General features: G+C 32.4%; 3 protein-coding genes, 1 long non-coding RNA gene and 1 other non-coding gene across 5 annotated transcripts; 3 read left to right on the top strand and 2 right to left on the bottom strand.

Annotated features, from left to right (window-relative positions):
• Nucleotides 1-8269: 8269 nt before the first annotated feature.
• LOC121218574 (zinc finger CCCH domain-containing protein 29) lies at nucleotides 8270-11163 on the top strand. The gene is made up of 2 exons (XM_041096002.1): nucleotides 8270-8555; nucleotides 8917-11163. The coding sequence occupies exon 2, from the start codon at nucleotides 8930-8932 to the stop codon at nucleotides 10901-10903; it is 1974 nt and encodes a 657-aa protein (XP_040951936.1). The 5' UTR covers nucleotides 8270-8555; nucleotides 8917-8929; the 3' UTR covers nucleotides 10904-11163.
• A 740-nt stretch (nucleotides 11164-11903) lies between these two features.
• Nucleotides 11904-14878, top strand: LOC107900530 (probable serine/threonine-protein kinase PBL18). Its single transcript, XM_016826150.2, has 5 exons — nucleotides 11904-12127; nucleotides 13226-13488; nucleotides 13568-13834; nucleotides 13922-14057; nucleotides 14206-14878. The coding sequence occupies exons 1-5, from the start codon at nucleotides 12070-12072 to the stop codon at nucleotides 14667-14669; spliced, it is 1188 nt and encodes a 395-aa protein (XP_016681639.1). The 5' UTR covers nucleotides 11904-12069; the 3' UTR covers nucleotides 14670-14878.
• LOC121218573 (uncharacterized) lies at nucleotides 13104-13795 on the bottom strand. Its single transcript, XR_005915050.1, has 2 exons — nucleotides 13704-13795; nucleotides 13104-13606 (listed from the first exon to the last, which is right to left on the bottom strand). It is a non-coding gene; the product is annotated as an uncharacterized lncRNA (long non-coding RNA).
• A 270-nt stretch (nucleotides 14879-15148) lies between the features above and the next one.
• TRNAA-AGC (transfer RNA alanine (anticodon AGC)) lies at nucleotides 15149-15221 on the top strand. Its single transcript has one exon. It is a non-coding gene; the product is annotated as a tRNA-Ala (tRNA).
• A 100-nt stretch (nucleotides 15222-15321) lies between these two features.
• LOC107900531 (em protein H5) lies at nucleotides 15322-16044 on the bottom strand. The gene is made up of 2 exons (XM_016826151.2): nucleotides 15846-16044; nucleotides 15322-15751 (listed from the first exon to the last, which is right to left on the bottom strand). The coding sequence occupies exons 1-2, from the start codon at nucleotides 15958-15960 to the stop codon at nucleotides 15582-15584; spliced, it is 285 nt and encodes a 94-aa protein (XP_016681640.1). The 5' UTR covers nucleotides 15961-16044; the 3' UTR covers nucleotides 15322-15581.
• Nucleotides 16045-22403: the final 6359 nt, after the last annotated feature.

The raw sequence follows: 22403 nt of genomic DNA, 5'->3' as shown, positions 1-22403 counted from the left end.
AACAAAAATTGAGAAAATTAAGAGTGTAGAGAGAATAGAAAAAGTTGGATTTGAGTGAAAAGAATGAAAAATAAATTGGTATTTATAGGAAAAAGAATACCGTTGAGCCATTTATAAAATTTTATCGCTGTCAATGTTTAAAAAGTCATTGGAAAATAATGAACATGCTTTTACATACTATTTTTCTAAAAACGATCTATTTACTAATTAAAAAAAAACGAGTCCATTAAAAAAATTGGACATATTTAATTTATTTAACCAAGATTATAATTCAATGATATGACACGTGCTTGAAAGAAAAATGCGAGTTTCCGAATAGTGGGAAGTAGTAGAAGGCTGAGTCAAGGACAACATATGATATCTTATCCTAAACTAAATTTCATATCTTATTTCTATTAATTAATTTATCAAATCCTTCCAACAAAAAAAAATTAGTAAATCCTATAAATGAACCCCAAATTTATGTATTAAATTTAATTCATTGAAAAGTTTAATAAAATTTTACTATTAATATATTTAAATATTGTATAGTTAGTTTATTTCGTATTATATAATTATAACAAAATGGAAGTGAAACGTGCCATTGCGTTATTGACTCGGTTACAGCTTGGAATCCCGCCCTATTTCTGGTCCACCCCAACTCACTCCGGGGTATTCTCTTTTCTAGCCTACTCGCAACTCACAACGCGTGTTTCTCACTCAGCCCTTTCTTTTCCTCTTCACCCACGTGCCCTTAATTTGCGTCCTACTTATACTTTTCAAGTAAACTATTGAAATAGTCGCTTTTGTTTATCTAATATTACATTTTAGTCATTTATGTTATTACGTTGTAGTATTTTAGTCATTGAGTCGTTAATTACCGTTAACAGTATAATGGTAAGCTAACATAATACGTTAAATCATCGTTTCAAATAAAAATTAGGTTCATTTATACAATTGATCCCCATATTTTTTCGTTTTGAATAAGTTAATTTTTTCTTTTCTGTTTTTTTAACTTTTAACTTTTTTCTTTTTTTCATTCTCTTTTGTTTTTCCCTCTATTTTTTTCCCTTCTCCCTAACTTTTTTAACGTAATTTTTCTATGTTTTACATTTATTAAAACTAGTCATAATACTTTTATTTTTTTTAATAATTTAACTTTTTCAAGTGAGGGAAACTTGTGAACTAGTTTTAACAAATGGAAAATATAGAAAAACTACATTAAAAGAAATGAAGAAGGGAGGAAAACAGAAGGTGAAGTAGAAGAGAATGGAAAAAAAAGGAAAGTTAAAAAAATATAAAGAAAAATTAAATTGCTAAAAATGAGAAATATATATATATAAGGATCAATTGTAAAATTAATTAACTTAAAATTTTCATTTAAAATGATGATTTAACGTGTAAAGTTAGCTTATCATTCAAACTAAATTTTTTTAAAAGAATAACCACTTGGGAAACAATAAATTTTTAATTTTACCATATTTATATTTTATATAATTTTTTCACAAATATATGTTATATACAAAAAAAATTCAGCTATAATATATTATTTATATAATTTTTTTGGTAAGGGCAAAAGCAGCAAACAGATGTGGAAGAAAAAAACTAGGGTTCCCATTCCTTGGCAAGCTATCCAGTGATTGCCTGTCGAGCCAGTCTATTCATTTTGTGAAGGAGGTGATGTTGTTGGTGCTTGAAGGAGATGCGCATCGCTTTGCTCAATGTTGTGCCATCAACTTGGATAAGAGCCAGTTTCTAGTGGAGTTTAATATAGCCCTCTAGTATTGGTCGCCATTGCTTGTGGTGTTGTATGAAGCATACATGCTTAATCCGTAGTGAATGAAGTTTCCCTAAAACGGAACAGATTAGGAGAAGTTTACTGTGGAGCACGAACAAGTGTTTATAGTATGTGACCTTTATATAGGAATGGGGAGATAACCTTCCAGCGTCGCTGCTGCCCCATATCGTCTCAGTTTCATTGTTATATGTCAGTGATGCAAAGACTAAAAGGCGAGGAATGCTGGTTTTGCATAAAGGGAGGTTTAGCTAGTGTGATGCTATAGCGGCGGTGCATATGGTATATTTTTGGGGCTACTTGCTGAGGGTTCGGTGCAACGCCGGAGGATAGGATTTCATTTATGTGCTTCCATATCTGCTAGAGGGTAAGAATGCACCCAAAGATATCTTCTTTGACCTCTGGTGGCGCTTTATGGAAATCCTGAACGAACTCATATGGTGATCCAAGTGTAAATGTGGTTATCGATTCTGAAATCTAATCGTTGTAGAATCATTAACATCGATAACAATACATATGTAAAATAATTAATGAATTTATCAGTAAGAGCTATATGTTTTTTTATTAAAAAAATTATCCAATTAACAAACGAAGTAGTGAAGGGTCAATATAAATTTAGAGTTATCCATAGGCTAGGTTAGGTCAGGTCCTATCAAAATTTTAAGCTCGATTGATGATAAAAGGGCTTAAATTTTTACCCAAGCCTGACCTGGATAAAAATGCTAAAATTCGGGTCTAACCTGCCTGTAATATTTTATTTTATTTTATTTTTTATATAAAAAAGTTTAAAAAATATAATACATTAAAAACGCTAAAAATATTCAAATAAATATTTCCCCAAAAATTGAAAATATATTTTTTTAAATCTTTATACATAGGTGCAACTTAATAAGCAATTGGCTCTAAACTAGTAGTAAAATTAACAACAAAATAAAAGTTATACAATATCCAAATAATAATAACTAAATATTAACAACATAATAATGAAATGGTAATAAAACAGTGAGAAAATAACAGCAAAATAATAAAAAACAACAGGGTTTATTTTTTGTAAAGTCAGATCGAGGTCTTATTTTTTACCTAAACTCTCCCGCATTGAATTAAGGTATAATTATAGTTGTTAATGGCCGTGATCCGGCCAGCTGAAAGCATACCGAAAAGTAAAAATGATAACATTGTACCTTAAATCGCGTTTATTAATTTTTCCTAATAAGGTCAAAATGAAAAATAAAAATCATTAAGAACCTAATTGTATGTATGTATGTATGTATAGATTAATAAACTTTAATAACAATTACACCATAATAATTAGTACTGAAATAGAAATTTAAATATATTGACCAGTGAAACCCACATAATTAATATAAAAAGCTGACATGTCAGTCAATTACTGGTGAGACTTGTCACATAAAGAACTCATTCGAAACTTAAAATTCTCAAAATTGTGTCCTAACCTTACTTTAGTATATATATTAGATTATGGTTTGAGGCATTCTATTATTGCAATATTTTAATTATAAAAATAATTAATATATTTATATTATATCCAATAATCCGAGTAATATTACTTTAATTGATTATGTAAAATAAAAATATTATGTAATAAACATGTAAAATTACTTACATAAAAAATATTGAGATTAAAACATTATTTTGGACATGGGAAAATATGATAAAATAGTTAGAATATTATATAAAAATAATATAAACAAAATATAAAATATAAATATTAAAATCTCACTGAACTATTTACTTGTTAAGATTTATATAAATTCTAGTATCTTTAGACTTTAGGTACCAAAAAATATAATTTTGTCAAATATAAGTACTATATTTGATTAAAAAATAACATAGGTACCACGTTTAAAAAAATGTCAAACTCAAGTATCAAATGCATTAAGCCTTAATTGTTTAAATAATTGTTAAAAAAAGTGAAAAGATATATCAACATTTAAATTAATTAAATATTTAAATAATGGAAAAAGTATAATAGTAAAAAAAGTATAATATATTTATTTTTCAAATGATTTAATATTTAAAATTTGAAAAAAATGTGAAGTGAATATTATATTAATTTTTAATTAAAAATTGAAAAGAGGATAGAATATTGGAAAACAAAACAAATTAATTAATTATAAAATGTATATTTCAAGGTAAATTATGTCCTCAGTGAGTGTTTAAACTCTATCAACAATGTTAGGGGTTTACAAGTGTTTTATAGAAAATAATAAAATGTTAAAAATAAATATTTTAAAAAGATGCTCATACCAATTTTTCAAGACTGCTTGTGAAATAAAAAAAATATTAAAAAAGAAAAAATTTAACATCAACAATAATAATTTTAATGAAATTTTACAACCAATAAAATTAATAAAAATAAAAATAATTACAATTTGAATTTGAATTAAATAAAAATAAAAATATGTAATATATGTAACTTGTCACAATTTTAATACATGCCACTTGTCACAATTAAAATAAGTAACTTGTTGTATTAAATATTGCAGGAAGACAATATGGCCACAAATAGGCACTGCTTTTTAGCTATCCATTCTAAACTCAAAATTCTTCCTGTGTCTCTTGTCAGTTGATATTCTCTAGTCTAAGTTTAATTTTTGATGTGCAGGATCCATAGTATGGTAAGCACAGAGCATACTCTTAAACTCATAGGAGATTCATTCTCAAATTGCCTAAAAGGTTTTACTCAAAAAAGAAAGAAAGAGAGAATTTCAACGAGACATAGTTTTAAGAAAATACTCGGGATTTTTATAGATAGTTTTTTCTATATCTTACAACTGAGGATCCTTCCTCTAATGCACGAGTTGATTTATGTATTAACTCATTTAATATTTGACTAACAATTTAAGTAAAAAATTAAACATAATAAACAAAAAGTTATTATTTTTTAAAACATGATAATTCTAATAAGAAATTAAATTTAACAACTACAAATATTATAACGGTTTTGTAAAAGTTTCCAAACAAATAATCTGAATCATTTTTTGGCTGTAATTTTTTCAATTATTAATAAAATATTGTGTATTAAAAATAATAAAAAATATTATTAATGTGTTGTAAAAATTTAAATGTGAATGCAAAGATACACTAAAATCATTGCTTCTTATCATGCAAGAATTTTGACTACTTAAATTAAATGTATCATTCATTTAAAATATATACTAAATATATTATAATTAAAAATAAATGTATAAATATAGTATTTTTTTTCAGTGGTTTTTCTGTAATGGATAAAAATTGTTTTCCACAAAGTCGTATGGGTTTTTTACAAAATTATTATAAAAAAATAAAAAATAACTATAATGTTATCCTTTTTTTATTTACCAAAATATTATAAATTTTTTTATTTACCAAAATATACAAAAAAAAAACAAAAACCTGCAAAAAGAAAACATGTGGCAGCACCAAAGGTGCCAAAGAGATTGGCCTGACCAAAGGTGCCAAAGAGATTAGCGGCACAGGATTAAAATGTAACTCTCTATAGTTTTAAGGACCTGACATGCAAATTTACCATTTTGAATTTTGAAAGTGAATTGGTGTGACTGTGGGTGTGTCAGCACCAAAATTAAAACTTGGCTAATTGCCTTCTAAGCTCTCCTTATTTATTATTTTCTTTGTATTCCCCTTCAACTCACTTTTTTATTTAATAAATAAGCCCTCAACCTATTTTTGTAGTTAGATAAGCTCTTAATCTATGATTTTTACTCATAAAAGCCCTTTATTTTATTATTAAAGTAAATATATTTTACCTAAAGTAAAGCTATTTAAAAAAGTATAAACTAATTCGCATTTTATGTATTATTTTGGTAATTTGATGAAAATAGTTTATTAAAAAGTAATAACTCTATTTTACTTTAATAAGTTTATTAAAAAGTAATTTTATGTATTATTTTTACTTTAATAAGTAAAAATTTACAGAAAATAGAGAAGTCTCATATCAATTAGTCCAAATTTTTTTTTTACCTAAAAGTATTTTTGTTAAAAAGGTGATTCCAACCACAAATAAATTTTATTTAATTTTAGAAAAATAATTTTCTATTTAAATTATGTCTGACTTAGCAGTTAACGGTACTCATAGTAGTTTTCTTTCGCTCACATTATATTTAGAAACTATAATTTATACATGATAATACTTTTCTAAAGCTTTTATAATTATCCTTATTATCAATTTAATTTACGTATACGGTATAAAATTTTAATTATAAAAACTTTAGAAAAATCTTATTATGTATAATTTATAATTATTAGTTGAATTTATAGTTTCCAGATATAATGTGAACAAAAGAAAATTATTATGAATATCATTAACTATTATGTCAGACATACTTGAAAAAATTATTTTTCGAAAAATAAATAAAATCTATTTCCGGTTGGAATCGATTTTTTACAAAAATACTTTTTGGACTAATTGGTATAAGACTTCTCTATTTTTGGTGTTGAAAGAGAATAATAAATAATAAATAATGAAGGTTTATGAAGCAATTATTCCTATTTAAGGTTTGATGTCGCCACACTCTCAGGGGAGACCTTAAAGCTTTTTTTCAACAATCAATCTAAATGAAAAATTTACTTATTAGGAATTTGAATATTTTAATTTATCATATTTCAGTTTGGTGTCGCGTGTTTAATATTATTTTTAAGAAATATTTTTAAGATAAAAAATATTTCTAAACAAGTTACTTTTTAAAAGAAAAAATACTTCTCCCAAATAAAAAATTAGCTAAAAAAGTTTTTTTTTAAAGTTAAAATTTTTTACTTATCCTTAAAAACATTTTTTGAAACATTACTAAACTAAGCCTAAAAGCAATAATTTATTAAAGTAAAATAGAGTTATTACTTTTTAATAAACTTATTAAAGTAAAATAGAGTTATTACTTAATTAGAATTCTAAGTATCTTAATTATCACTTAATTATAAATATTGGTAATTTGATGAGAATAGTTTATTAAAGTAAAATAGAGTTATTATTTAATAAACTATTCTCATCAAATTACCAAAATAATACATAAAATGCGAATTAGTTTATACTTTTTTAAATAGCTTTACTTTAGGTAAAATATATTTACTTTAATAATAAAATAAAAGGCTTTTATGAGTAAAAATCATAGATTAAGAGCTTATTTAACTACAAAAATAGGTTGATGGCTTGTTTATTAAATAAAAAAGTGAGTTAAAGGGGAATAAAAAGAAAATAATAAATAAGGAGGGCTTAGAAGGCAATTAGCCAAGTTTCAGTTTTGGCACTGACACACCACAGGCGCACCAATTCACTTTCAAAATTCAAAATGGTAAATTTTCATGTCAGGTCCTTAAAACTACAGAGAGTTACATTTTAATCCTGTGCTGCCAATCTCTTTGGCACCTTTGGTCAGGCCAATCTCTTTGGCACATTTGGTGCCGCCACAAGTTTTTTTTTTTCAGGTTTTTGTTTTTTTTTGTATATTTTGGTAAATAAAAAAATTTATAATATTTTGGTAAATAAAAAAAAGAATAACATTTTAGTTATTTTTTATTTTTTTGTAATAATTTTGTAAAAAACCCAAGTCATATAGAACACAGAAAGAAATAATCCATTTTCCTTTTAAGGGTAAATGTTTGTGCATTTGCTTTGTTATATTAAATATATATGATGAAATAAATTAATGAAATTTATAACATATAACTAGAGCTTATCATGGGTTAGGCTGGATTAAGTAAAAAATTTAGGCTCATTTTCTAAGCTTGAATCTTGTTGTACTTGAAAAATAGATTTAAAATTTTACCCAAACGAACCAGAATAAAAATGTTAAAACTTGAGTGTGGCGCACTTGTATTAAAAGTTTTTATATAAAAATAAATTTTAAAAATATAATACATTAAATACATTACAAACATTAAATAACATTAATATAGATACAACTTAGCAAATAAATATCTCTAAAATAATAGTGAAATTAATAATAAAATAAGAGTTATATAATATATAAATAATAACAATAAAATAGTAGTAATATAATAGCGAAATGATAGCAAAATAATAAAAAAATAGTGACAAAACAGTAAAAAACAATAACAAATTTTTTTTTACAAATTCGAGTTAGACTCGAATAAGAAAAACTTCACTCAAGATCCAACCCGTGTAAAAATCGAGTCTTACTTTTTATCTGAACTTATTGTTCGAGCTTATATTTTACCCAAATTCTTTCACTCTCCAAACGGACCTTTCAACTCTACCCATAATCAAATTTACAAGTTATACAGTAAACTCTAGATACAAAATAATTAAAAAGTAATTAATAAAATTAAATTGTATACAAAATTCCAAAGCGCGTGAGCAGAGGGCGAATCTTTAACGTACGCATGAAGGCCTATGGCCAATCAGCTTTGGAGTTGAAAAACATCCAACTAGATAATGTTTTCATTTGGTTTTGCATTTACATTTCATTTGCATTTCATCTTTAATTTTAAGTAAGTAAGAGGGGACCTTTCCCCTGTCTCTCTCAATGATAATGATAGCCATGGAAGAACCGAGATGAAGAAGAATAAGTTAAAGCCTGCCCTTTGAAGTTTAGACTTTGACCCATAATATAGAGAAAGTGAGGGGAAGGAAAGCCGCACTTTCCTACCATTTTCCTACTACCATTTCCCAAACCTTAAAAGGCCCCCCCCCAACTTGCTCTTTTTTCTCCTCCAATTTTCTTCTAAACCAAACTCACTCTTCTCCTCACCTACTTCCAACTAATACCCTTTTCTCTTCTTCTTCTTCAACTGAGACTGCTTATAGGTAAAAATACTTGAACTTTGGTTTGAATTTATGAGTTCTTGTTTGTTGGGTTTTTGGATTTTTGGTCAAAAGTTGTGAGTTTTGGTTCTGAGATGCTGAAGTCTTAGAATAGTCCAAGTCTTTTGATTTAGAACATAGCTGTTTTCTTTCTTTTATGTTTGAATTTTTGTATTATTTGATTTGTAGTGTATGGAACTGATAATTCTAGATTTGGGGTTTCTTTAATTTACCTTTTTTTTTCCAAAAAAAACGAAAAAAAAAACATTTGCATGTGTTGTGGTGTAGCAGAGCTATCTTGTTCTTGTCTGATTATTGCTATTTAGTGGGAAACTGAGTTCTTGTTGATGTAATAATTATGCAGGCCGTGTTTTGGGATGTGCAGTGGTTCAAAGAGTGAACATAAGCCCTCAAGTTTCATCATGGAAGGTGAATTACAGGAGCCAAAAGCCGGTTCTCAATCAATTTTGCTCGAATTGGCTGCATCTGATGATCTAGTAGCCTTCAAAAGTGAAGTAGAAGAGAAAGGTTTGGATTTCGGGGAGGCGAGCTTCTGGTATGGTCGGAGAATAGGGTTGAGAAAGATGGGATTTGAAGAGAGGACGCCTTTGATGATCGCAGCCATTTTTGGTAGCATCGAAATTTTGAAATACATCATTGGAAGTGGCAAGATTGATGTGAATAGAGCTTGTGGCAGTGATGGGGTTACTGCCCTTCATTGCGCTGTTGCTGGTGGTGCAGATTCTTCGGTTGAGATTGTCAAGCTGTTGCTTGATGCATCTGCCGATGTGAATTGTGTAGATGCTAATGGGAACAAACCTGTTGATCTGATTGTGCCGGGTTTAAAATCTTCGAGCAATTACAGAAGAAAGGTGATTGAATTGTTACTGAATGGCGATGATGTTCTTTACGGGGAAGAAGAATCTGATAAGACAACGATGCCTCAGTTGCCAAAAGAGGGGTCTGAGAAGAGAGAATATCCTATGGATGTATCACTGCCTGATATCAACAACAGGATATATGGAACCGATGACTTCCGGATGTATACGTTTAAGGTGAAGCCTTGCTCGAGGGCATACTCCCATGATTGGACTGAGTGCCCTTTTGTTCATCCTGGTGAGAATGCGAGGAGAAGGGACCCAAGGAAGTACCCTTATAGTTGTGTGCCATGCCCTGAGTTCCGAAGGGGGGCTTGTCCTAAGGGTGATGCTTGTGAATATGCTCATGGTGTGTTCGAATCCTGGCTTCATCCTGCTCAGTACCGGACTCGGCCTTGCAAAGATGAGACTGGTTGCGCTCGTAAAGTTTGTTTCTTTGCTCACAAACCTGAAGAATTACGTCCCGTTTATGCTTCCACTGGATCAGCGATGCCTTCTCCGAGGTCTGCTGCAATGAATGCAGTAGACATGACAACTTTGAGTCCTCTAGCACTCGGTTCTTCATCTTTGCCGATGCCGACGACTTCAACGCCACCCATGTCTCCTCTGGCAACCTCTTCATCACCAAAGACTGGAGGCTTGTGGCAGAACAACTTTAACCTCACCCCACCTGCATTGCAGCTACCTGGTAGCCGCTTGAAGACTACTTTTAGTGCCCGAGATTTCGATTTGGAAATGGAGTTACTCGAGCTTGAAAATCAATTGCAGCAACAACAGTTGATAGATGAGATATCGAGTCTCTCCTCCCCATCTTGCTGGAGTAAGGAATATGGTCGTCTCGGGGATTTGAAGCCTAGTAATCTCGATGATGCATTTGGATCTCTCGATCCTTCCCTGCTGTCTCCGTTGAAGGGACTGTCTATAAAATCCGGAATACAAGCCCAGTTGCAATCTCCAACTGGACTTCAAATACGCCAGAACTTGAACCAACTACGTTCAGGCTACCCAACAAACCTTACATCATCCCCTGTGAGGAAGCCCTCGGCATTCGGTTATGACTCATCGGCTGCAGTGGCTGCAGCAGTAATGAATTCCCGGTCTTCAGCATTTGCAAAACGGAGCCAGAGTTTCATAGACCGTGGAGCAGTGACCAACAGTGCCGGACTTGCCACATCTGCTAATCCCACAACCACAATGTCTTCAAACAATTCGGATTGGAGCTCTCCTAATGGGAAACTGGACTGGGGTATTCAAGGAGATGAGCTAAACAAGCTTAGGAAATCCGCTTCGTTCGGGTTTAGAAACAACCACCCTGCTGCGAGAGCAACAGACATGATGGCATCCAATATGGAAGAGCCAGATGTGTCCTGGGTTCATTCCCTCGTGAAAGATGCTACTCCGATGGGAACTGCAACTTTGCCATCGTGGGTGGAGCAAATGTACATAGAACAACAAGAGCAGATGGTGGCATAAGAAGAAAGGATTCATTTGCTCATTTGCTTTAGTCTTAACTTATTTCAATATATTATTGAATTATTAGGTGAAAGATGGATCAAAACAACAAAGAAAATTGATTTGATTATTTCATATTCTTGATTCTTTTTTATTTTCTTCCTCTTTGGGGGATTGTTCTTCAATGTTTCAGCCAAAGTTGAAGGTTATGGCATTCCTCAAATTTCTGTGATCGAAGCCATTGTGAACTTAATCAACGATCTCGTTGTAATTTTCTATTACTGTGATTTTTCTTTTGTCTGATGATACACTTGTGTTGGATGCATATCTATATGGTACAATTATATCTCTTATTTAATATTGGTATAGGTTGCATTATTCTTATTCTACATGCTTATCTGTGTTGGTATATTTCAATATTTTTCATATATTTATAGTATAATTTTTACTCCCAAATATATATCAATTACATACTTAAAAATAGGTTTATATGCACAGATTTTTTTAATTATTTATTAGGTTGAGCAACCTAGTTTAATAATTATATCATATTTATTAATGTAATAATAAAAAATAAAACTAATTTAGAAAAAATTAAAAATTATTTATAAGGGAGCTTCTTAAAGGTGGTCTTCATCCTACTATTATTTCGACTAGTTAATTTAGTTTTTGTTATTACTCTTTAACTGTTTCCTTGTAAAAAATAAAAAATATTTAAAATCGCAAAATATTATATCAATTGTTACCTAAAAAAACATTCATTAATATTAAGCAAATGCGACACAAAAATAATAAAATTATAGTTTAATCTTACAAAAATAATAATAATAATAATTTACAAATTAATTCTCGAAAAAAGAAAATTCTGGCTTAGCAGGCAGCTATCAGAGCTGACTGATTTCTCAGAATTACCCCTTCTTGTAGCCGCAATATATCCAATACAACCCAGCCACAACAGGGTTGAAAAAGTCTTAAAACAAAAATTTAACCCTCTATAAAAAAGAAGCCTCCTTTTTTCTCTGATTTCATGCTAAAGAACCTCTCTACCAGGCACTTGTTCACGTTAACATTGTTCATTCAGCTTCTTCTTTTCGTTTTTACGCAAAACCCATACAGTTTATTCCCTTTGTTTCTTCGTTTTTGGCTTCCAAAGGATAGGAAAAGGGTAGATACTGAGTGAAGTGACAATGGGCAATTGCTTGCAATACTTCTGGCCTACTGCGCAAAATAACCCTGACACTTCAGGTAATGTATTAATGAGGTTCATTCAATCGTTCTTTTTGTTCCTTTCTTGCTTTCTTGGAAGGTTTCATTTACTTTAGGTAATGTTTTTAGTTGGATATTTTTCATTTCATGCAATGGTTTCTTTTTGTTCCTTTCTTGTTTCTTTGGAAGGTTTCTTTTACTTCAGGTAATGTTTTAATGGGGGGTTTCTCATTCCATGCCATTCTCTTCTCTTTTTCTTGTTATCTTGAAAGGTTTCATTTACTTCAGGTACTGTTTTCAGTTGGATATTTTTTATTTCATGCAATGGTTTCTTTTTGTTCCTTTCTTGTTTCCTTGAAAGGTTTCTTTTGCTTCAGGTAATGTTTTAATGGGGGGTTTTCTCATTCCATGCCATTGTCTTCTCTTTTTCTTGTTATCTTGAAAGGTTTCCGTTAACTTTAGGTATTGTTTTGATGGGGTTCTTTCCATTTCATGCCATCTTTCTTTTCACTTGTTATCTTGAAAGGTTTTCCATTAACTTAAGCTATTGTTTTGATTGGGTTCTTTCATTTCATGCAATAGTTCTTTATCTTTTTTTTTTTTGGGGGGGGGTTCTCATTCCATGCCATTGCCTTCTCTTTTTCTTGTTATCTTGAAAGGTTTCCGTTAACTTTAGGTGTTGTTTTGATGGGGTTCTTTCCATTTCATGCCATCTTTCTTTTCACTTGTTATCTTGAAAGGTTTTCCATTAACTTAAGCTATTGTTTTGATGGGGTTCTTTCATTTCATGAAATAGTTCTTAATCTTTGTGGATACTTGATTTCAGGTAGACATGTTGAGTCTTTTGTTAATCACTTATACTATGTGTTTCCTTGAAAAGGGCATTTTTGCTTGTTCTGTATTTGTTTATCACTTGAAATTGACTCAAAAGGCATGTATGTAATTTGATACTTCTAATGACATGGAGTACTGTTTTAAACATTTGAGCAATGATATAGTAATCTGCTTGTGTTCGTAAATAACCAATTGTTTCACATATATTCATTCAGCATGTAAGGCTTTGGTTTTGATGTGAATAACTTAGTTACATATGGCCTTAAATCTTATATTAACTCATAGAAATGAGTCTCTCTTCAGGACTTACAACCGGTCTCCTGAGTGAAATAACATCTGAAAGTGATTTCCCAACTGTCAATCTGAAAGTTTTCACATATGCTGAGCTAGACAAGGCTACTAGAAACTTCGCTTTGGCGAATCGCCTTGGGGACGGCGGGCCCAGTCATGTTTTCATGGGGTACATTGATGAGCGGGCCTGTAGAGCTGCAAGCCTTGCAACTGGAACACCCGTTGCTGTGAAGCGGCTTAGAACCGGAAGCAATCTGACTCATGATGAGATGCTGGTAGGTTACTTCCTTCATCATGGTAACTTTGTTTGAAAAATTATTCTTTGCCTCATGTATCTGTTTGCATTGACTGTAGAGCGTAGTTAATGACCTCGGTCGGCATGTTCATTCGAATCTGGTCAAGCTTATTGGTTATTGTTTGGAAGAGGAACATAAGCTTTTGGTCTGTGAGTATCTACCTAACGGAAGCTTGGAGGATCATCTTTTCATACCTGAGCGTTTACCATTGTCGTGGGAAACAAGGGTCAGAATTGCCATGGATGTTGCTAGAGGCCTTTCTTTCTTACATGGTCATCGAGTTATATTCCGAGATTTAAAGGCAGCGAATGTCCTACTAGATTCGGTATGTATGTTAATGGTAACATAATAGCAACATTCATGGTTGATCATGGCATTAGCAGTTGTATCAGTCACTGACACATTGTTGCAGGCCTTCAATGCAAAACTTTCGGATTTCGGCTACGCAAAAATCATTCCTGGCGTTGATCCATCTCACACTGATCCAATTTTTCGAACCCGAGCTTCCGGTATTGAAGGATATCTTGCCCCTGAATATCTTGCTACAGGTTAATTTGTTTGCCCCTTTTATCCAATCTCTGTTTACCACAAGCTCTGATTTTGGTTCTTATGGAACTGATAATAGCACATTGCTTCCTTCATAACCAAGTAACAAGTATTGAATGAATGAATTAGCTCTCTTGCAATGTTGTGCAGATCAGTTAACTTCAGCAATGGATGTCTATAGCTTCGGGGTCCTATTACTCGAACTGGTTTCCGGCCGCCGTGCTGTCCAACAAACAGAATCTGGTATAGAGGACAACATAGTGGAGTGGGCACAACCGAATATTGGCAGTAGACACCTGTTGGACAAAATCATGGATACCAAGTTAAGGGAGTACTCCCACGAGGAAGCTTATGAAGTTGTGCTCATTGCATCGGAGTGCGTAGGTGAAAAGGCGCAACGACCGCGAATGCGCAAGGTTTTATCGGCACTGGAACAGCTTCGCCCTTCTCTTGTCCCTGCCACTGCGTCATCAAGCAGTGCTCCTGTTGCATCATCAAGCACTACACATGAGCTTTCTTTTAGGACCCTACCTCAGCTTCAGTGTCCTCCCTCAACCATAGTTTCATCTCGCGAAGCACTTTCTCCTCCTGGCTGCTGCTGTCAGGTCATCTGATTTGAGACCCACCCACCATGTGAATTCTCTCCATTTTTGTCACCATGTCTGGCTGTTCCAAAAACAAAGAAACAGGAGGTAAATTTGGCTTTTAAGCAAAAAAAAAAAAAGAAGAAAAGATTGTATAGAAAAATGATTCTTTGGATTTTGTATACAACATCATATCTTGCAGAATTGCTTTTATGGAATGGAATTGATTTTTAGTTTTACTCGTACTAGTCTGCATTTACATTGTAATGCATATACTAACAAAATGGAAACTTATTAAAAAGGTCGAAATTGATAAGATCATTCTAGTCTAGCCCTTTCGTTGATGGTTTCTTCCCCAACAAGCGATTACAATTCGGTAGAAACCAGTCTAAATAGGTTTTATTTAAGATGGATTTGCCAACCTTCTCTTAATTAAAATATATTCACCCTAGTATCACCCACTTAGGATTATTGCTTTAAACTTCACTAAAACAAGGCGTCAACGACATGGGGATGTAGCTCAGATGGTAGAGCGCTCGCTTAGCATGCGAGAGGCACGGGGATCGATACCCCGCATCTCCATTTTTACTTTTTTCTCGACTTCTTACTCAACTAAAATCTTTGCCAAATCTGTCAGAGGTAAATACGTTAAAACAACATAAATGAATTATGGAAGTCATAATTACTTATATAAAACATCTCCATTGTTAGCTTTTAACTGCAGAGAAGCATAAACTGAGATCAAACATCTCCATTTTCCACCTAGCTACTTTAAAGAAAAACACTGAAACACATCCATTTTACATACTACTTACTACTAACTACTACATGACACACGTGACATGAATACCTCCTTAAAGTTTAGTTTTAGCTACCCCTAAACATCCGCTGCTTCTCCACCAACAACGTTGGATTTTTATTTATTCCTTCTTTTTTACTTATTTAGCCCCTCTGCTTCGTCGCGAACTTGTCCTCATTGATTGGAATCCCCTCTTCCGCTGCACGTTCTCCGCCCGACTTCTCGACGGTGCTCAGCCCACCTTTACGACCCATTTCTTGATACCCTTCCCTTCCTATCTGGTCCCTCCTAGCCTGCCCTCCCCGGCTCCTCCCTTTGCCGCCACCACCAAATGAAAAGCCATTAATAGGCAAACAGTTATTCATAATATGATAATAATAATAAAGAATCATTGTTAATTATATTACCTCCAGCAAGGTTTTCTTGAGCTTCAACGCTTTTGCCACCGGTTCCACCAGGGACAACGGTCTCTCCTTGCCTTGCCCTACGATCAAGCTCATCTCTTTCCTGTTGGGAAGCCATGGTTTCTTCTTCTTTTTCTTGGTTTAAACTCCTAACGTTGACTGAGGAAGTTAAACTGTTAAGTTCTTAACCAGAATATTGTTGGCACATAATTAAATTAATCTTGCACAAAATAAATTATGAAAAGTTACGAATGTGAAGAGGCTTGAATATGAAGAGTTAATAATGCAAAGAGACTTGAAGATGAAAAGTTACACACATGCATGGATAGTCATAACTCTTATAGTATTTAAGTTATGTAAATGAATAGTCACAACTCCTAGCATTTAGTGATATAGATGAATAGTCACTTACAACTCCTATATAAAGAGTTGTATGTGATGAAGAATATTATTGAGTGAGTGAAATAAAAATTAATCAAAAGGGTGTTTTCTTTCTTCCATAAAAATTATTTATCTTTTCATTATATTCTTTATTATATTCTTTGTTTTATTTCTTCAAATTTTGATCAATTTTCTACAAATTGGTATCAGAGCATTGTTCGATCGAAATGAACAATTCTATTCCTCTTTCTTCCGTTCCCCAATTAACCAAAGAAAATTATGGCAAATGGAGTATCCAAATGAAGGCTCTTCTTGGATCTCTAGAAGTTTGGGAGATTGTTGAAAAAGGTTATAATGAAGTTGAGGCTGAAGAGGAGGAAGGATTAACACAAGTTCAAAAAGAGAGTCTAAGAAAATCAAGGAAGAAAAATCAGCAAGCCTTATTTTGGATATATCAAGGAGTTCAATCATATGAAGCGGCTTGGGAAAAAATAGCTTGTGCCACCACGGCAAAACAAGCATGGGAATTTTTACAAAATTCATTCAAAGGAGATGAAAAGGTGAAAAGAGTTCGGTTGCAAACTCTTCGAGGAGAGTTTGAAAGATTGCAAAAAACAGAGTCAGAATCAGTTTCTGATTACTGTTCACGGGTTTTGTCCATAGTCAATCAATTAAAAAGAAATGGTGAAACTATGGATGATATTCGTGGTGTTGAGAAAATCCTCCGTTCTTTAGATTCCAGATTTGACTACATTGTGGTTGCCATTGAAGAATCAAAGGACTTGAGTACCATGACTATTGATGAACTCACAGGTTCGATGCAAGCCCATGAAGAAAGATTAAACAAGAAGAAAAAGGAAGTAGATCTAGATCAAGCACTCCAGTCAAAGTTGTCTCTAAATGAGAATAAGGGAGATTTTAAAAATCAAAGAGGGAGAGATCGTGGTCGTGGAAGAGGAAGAAATTTTAGAGGAAGAGGCTCAAATGCTCGTGAAAGAGGTGAAGATGTAAGCATGGAGAATGGATGGAAAGAAGCCAACCAAAGTCAAAATTTTAGAGGATCACAAAGAGGACATGGACGTGGAAATCAAAGAGGAATAGGTCGTGGCTATTTTGAATGTTATAATTGTCGCAAACCTGGTCATTTGGCAAGTGAATGCTGGTACAAAAAAGAAGAGAAAAATGAAGCTAATATAGTACAAAATAATCAAGAGCAAAAGCAAGAAACTTTGTTGCTCGTATCTCATGGTGGAGAGATTGATGATGTCTGGTACATAGACAGTGGTGCTAGCAAGCATATGACAGGTAACAAAAATTTATTTTCGAAGTTCTTTGAATCTGATTGTGGAGAAGTAAAAGTAGGAGATGGCAAAGCTTACAAAGTTAGCGGTGTTGGTGAGTTGGAGTTCAAAACAAAGCAAGGAAGGGTAGAGAAAATGTCTGAAGTTTATTTTGTTCCTGGTCTTAAAAATAATCTGCTTAGTGTTGGGCATCTCTTAAAGAAGGGGTATGATATTCATTTCCGAGACATGGCTTGCTATTTATCAAAGAAAAATCAGGTTGTTGCTAGAGTTGGAATGGCATCAAATAATCTTTTCTCTCTTACCCTTCAAAATCAGAATATGTCTTGTTTTATTGGTGCTCATAAAGGAATTTCAAAGTTATGGCATGATAGATATGGACATTTAAACTATGGAAATTTGGAGATGCTTTCAAGGAAGATGATGGTTAGAGGTTTACCAAAAATCGATCGGCTTGATGATGTTTGTGAAGCATGTCAACTTGGAAAGCAACACAAAATTGCTTTTCCTTCTCAATCCTCGTGGAAAGCAAGAAGACCATTGCAACTTATTCACTCAGATCTTTGTGGTCCAAGGACAGTTTCATCTTTAGGAGGTAATCGTTACTTTATCTCTTTCATTGATGATTACTCAAGAAAGTTATGGGTGTATTGTGTCAAAGAAAAATCAGAGGCTTTTCAGAGATTCAAAGATTTCAAGGCAGAAGTGGAGAACTTTACTGGGTTGAAAATTAACACCTTGCGTACAGATCGTGGAGGTGAATATTTTTCAAAAGAATTTGAGAAATATTGCCGAGATAGTGGCATCCGGCATGAAATGACAGTCCGCCATACACCTCAGCAAAATGGTGTGTGTGAAAGAAAGAACAGAACAATTATGGAAATGGCTAGATGTCTTCTTAAGAAGAAGAGGTTATCAAGAAGATTTTGGGCTGAAGCTGTTTCTTGTGCAGTTTATCTTATAAATAGATCACCGACAAGAAGCTTGGAGAATTGCACACCACATGAGGCGTGGTATGGTATAAAGCCTAGTGTTAGTCATCTTAGAGTATTTGGGAGTGTTGCCTACTCTCATATTCCAGATGCAATAAGAAGCAAGTTGGATGACAAGTCAGAGAAATGCATTTTCATTGGCTATAGTGAAAGAAGTAAGGCATACAAGTTGTACAATCCGGTGAAAAAGAAGATTGTGATAAGCCGAGATGTTCGGTTTGATGAAAATTCCATGTTTGAAGATATGGAAGTTGAAAAGGAAAATTTGCCAATTTTTCCTTTTGAACTTGAAGAAGAAGAAGAGGCAGTAATTGAGAATGCTGAAGATGATGCTCAAGTAGGAAATCCTCCTGCTTCCCCAAGTTATTCATCAAATTCTTCTTCATCCAGCCCGATCCGAAAAACGAGAAGCATCCAAGAGTTATATGATGTAACGGATGAAGTTGTGCAAAATGATGTTGTATTCTTTGCCTTCTTTGCAGGAGAAGATCCAATTTCTTTTGATGATGCATATCAAGAAGAAATATGGAGGAAAGCCATGAAAGAAGAGATTTGCTCAATTGAAAACAATGATACATGGGAACTCACAGATTTACCGCCGCACAAGAATTCAATTGGAGTCAAATGGGTGTACAAGACAAAAATGAATCCGAATGGCTCTATCAACAAGTACAAGGCAAGACTGGTTGCAAAAGGATACAAGCAAAAGGAAGGAGAAGATTTTACAGAGGTATTTGCTCCAGTTTCAAGACTTGAGACAGTTCGGTTACTTATTTCTCTTGCTGCCCAAAACAATTGGAAAATGTTCCAAATGGATGTAAAATCTGCGTTTTTGAATGGTGTTCTCAAAGAAGAAGTCTATGTTGATCAACCACCAGGGTTTGTCAAAAAAGAAGAAGAAGAAAAAGTTTACAAGTTGAAGAAAGCTTTGTACGGGTTGAAGCAATCACCCCGAGCTTGGTACAGCCGAATCGATTCTTATTTTCAAAAGTGTGGATTCCAGAAATCTCCATATGAGCATACTCTCTACATCAAAGGCAATTTATCAAGGAAGATTCATGGTTGTTAGTCTCTACGTTGATGATCTTATTTTCACAGGAAATGATGTGAAGATGTTGAAAGAATTTCAACACTCAATGATGGCAGAATTTAAGATGACAGATTTGGGAGAACTTCATCATTTTCTTGGTATTGAAGTTCATCAATCCAAGAAAGGAATTTTTATTTCACAAGAGAGCTACGCAAAGGAAGTTCTAAAAAAGTTCATGATGGAAAATGCGAATCCAGTCTCTACTCCATGCATTACAGGTCTGAAGTTATCTAAAGAGGGTGAAGGAAAGCTTGTCAATTCCACCATATTCAGAAGTTTGGTTGGGAAGTTGATGTATCTGACTTCGACAAGGCCTGACATCGTGTATGCTGTTAGTTTGGTGAGTAGATTCCTGGAGAAACCTTACTCCAATCACTGGGAGGCTGCCAAGAGAATATTGAGATATGTGAAGGGAACCATTGATTATGGAATTTTCTATAAAGCTAATACATTAGTTGATCTCATTGGTTATACGGATAGTGATTTAGCAGGAAGCATTGATGATAGCAGAAGCACTTCTGGTTATGTTTTTCACCTTGGTAGTGGTGCAGTTTCATGGAGTTCAAAGAAACAATCAGTTGTGGCGCTTTCGACTACAGAAGCTGAATATATCGCTGCGTCTTATGCAGGATGTCAATTGATTTGGTTACGTGGAATTTTGGAGAGCCTTAAGCAGAAGCAGAGCAAGTCAACGATTTTGTTTTGTGACAATAGTTCTACTATTTCGGTCACAAAAGATCCAGTTCTTCATAAAAGGACAAAACACATTCGCATTCGGTATCACTTCTTGAGGGAACTAGTGAATAATGGTGATATTCAAGTTGAATATTGCAAGACAGAAGATCAGATGGCTGATATCTTCACAAAGCCGCTTAGTGGACAAGTCTTCAAGAAAAATGTTGAAAGGCTGGGAGTTCGAAGCAAGTTTAATTTAAGGGAGACATTGTTGGCACATAATTAAATTAATCTTGCACAAAATAAATTATGAAAAGTTACGAATGTGAAGAGGCTTGAATATGAAGAGTTAATAATGCAAAGAGACTTGAAGATGAAAAGTTACACACATGCATGGATAGTCATAACTCTTATAGTATTTAAGTTATGTAAATGAATAGTCACAACTCCTAGCATTTAGTGATATAGATGAATAGTCACTTACAACTCCTATATAAAGAGTTGTATGTGATGAAGAATATTATTGAGTGAGTGAAATAAAAATTAATCAAAAGGGTGTTTTCTTTCTTCCATAAAAAATATTTCTCTTTTCATTATATTCTTTGTTTTATTTCTCCAAATTTTGATCAATTTTCTACAAATATCCTGGGAGTTCCAGTTTCTTAATAAGCATATATATATAGTGGTTTGTTGGGCTCAGCTCGAATCACGGCGGGAAATATAAAAAGGTGGGGATTAATCAGTGACTGTTGACAGGTGAACTTCGAGAATGACACGCGGTGGGTTATCTGGCGGAGCTAGAGAACAAGTTATGTACGCGTAGGTCACCGTCGGAGAATAGAATGACACGAGTATCGTTATTTCATGCATGGGGAATATTAATTTATGGTTTAGATATTGATGACAACATGATGTTTTAATCCCTATTTTATGATTTCATGTTATTTGTTCGTTACATTGGTTTGACAGTCGAGCTTTTACAAAGTTCATTCATTTGTGGAGTCTTCTAGTTTAGTTTTGCCATTCCCGGTCTACGTAATAATTTGTATATTAGATACTACACAAATCATTATGAAAATTGTAATACTTTAAGTAATTATTTTGTGTATTTAAATAATACTTTGACCTGATACAATGCTTAAAATTATATTTTGATAAATTTTAATTAATGAATATGTGATTTTTAATTTACATAATTATTTTCAATTATTTATAAGCATCTTAAATGCTAAGATTGATGGTTCGAGCTACAATGCGTATATCTCCACAATTATTCGCACATTCAATATTAATATTTATTTCGAATCTTATAAGTATTGATCTTCACTAATCAAGATACTCTTCTATAAATTGTACATAATTTTTTCATGGATGTCAAAAACTAATGCCTGGCATAAAGATAATACATTTGATAAAATTAGATTTAAAATTAGATTGATAAAATTTGTAAATTTAAAAGACTAAAATTATTATACCAATAAAAAAGTTATAACGTTTGACTTCCGTTAATGACTTCACAGAGAAGTGATAAAAAAATTTAATAATTTAAAAATATTAGTGACTAAATTAAATTTTTTTATAATTAGATAACTAAAATAGAAATACTCTCATTATTGGGTGACTATTCTTGTAGTTGACCCTAATCATAATACAAACTACACATTTAAGAGTTAAAAATTTTAATATATTTTAAAAAAATAAACATAATATTATTTATATTAAGCTTCTACATTGCGAGCGATAAGAAACTAATTATTATATAAATTCATTTAGTAAAAATATTTTAACATTATAAATATTATATATCAACTTGTCAAATTAATTTTTTAAACCAAATATTTTAATAACATAAATTATTATTTATAAATCATCTTATAATTGATATAATTTTTTTGGTCACAGCACAAATGTCCATCCAAATATGGCTTATATATAGTTTCAAGGGACATTGATGGGCTTTGCTAATCCCAAATGCAGCCCAAATAAATAGTCCAATTGTAGACAACCAATAAAAAGACTATTTTTATTAAAAATATAATTTCGTTATTTTGATAGTCTATAAGTTTATATTTTTAAAGGATTAAATCAAATTTTTATCATTTTTTAAAAACTAAAGTTATAA

The sequence above is a fragment of the Gossypium hirsutum genome, chromosome D06, assembly GCF_007990345.1.
Source record: "Gossypium hirsutum isolate 1008001.06 chromosome D06, Gossypium_hirsutum_v2.1, whole genome shotgun sequence".
NCBI lineage: Eukaryota > Viridiplantae > Streptophyta > Magnoliopsida > Malvales > Malvaceae > Gossypium > Gossypium hirsutum.
This window is presented reverse-complemented; position numbering and strand designations above follow the sequence as displayed.

Excerpts from the sequence above, each read along its gene's own strand:
- LOC121218574 (XM_041096002.1), top strand. The coding sequence starts at position 8,930 with ATGTGCAGTGGTTCAAAGAGTGAACATAAGCCCTCAAGTTTCATCATG.
- LOC107900530 (XM_016826150.2), top strand. The coding sequence starts at position 12,070 with ATGGGCAATTGCTTGCAATACTTCTGGCCTACTGCGCAAAATAACCCT. Across the intron at positions 12,128-13,225 it reads AAATAACCCTGACACTTCAG|GACTTACAACCGGTCTCCTG; the intron begins GTAATGTATTAA and ends GTCTCTCTTCAG. Across the intron at positions 13,835-13,921 it reads CGAATGTCCTACTAGATTCG|GCCTTCAATGCAAAACTTTC; the intron begins GTATGTATGTTA and ends ACATTGTTGCAG.
- LOC107900531 (XM_016826151.2), bottom strand. The coding sequence starts at position 15,960 with ATGGCTTCCCAACAGGAAAGAGATGAGCTTGATCGTAGGGCAAGGCAA. Across the intron at positions 15,752-15,845 it reads TCAAGAAAACCTTGCTGGAG|GGAGGAGCCGGGGAGGGCAG; the intron begins GTAATATAATTA and ends GTGGCGGCAAAG.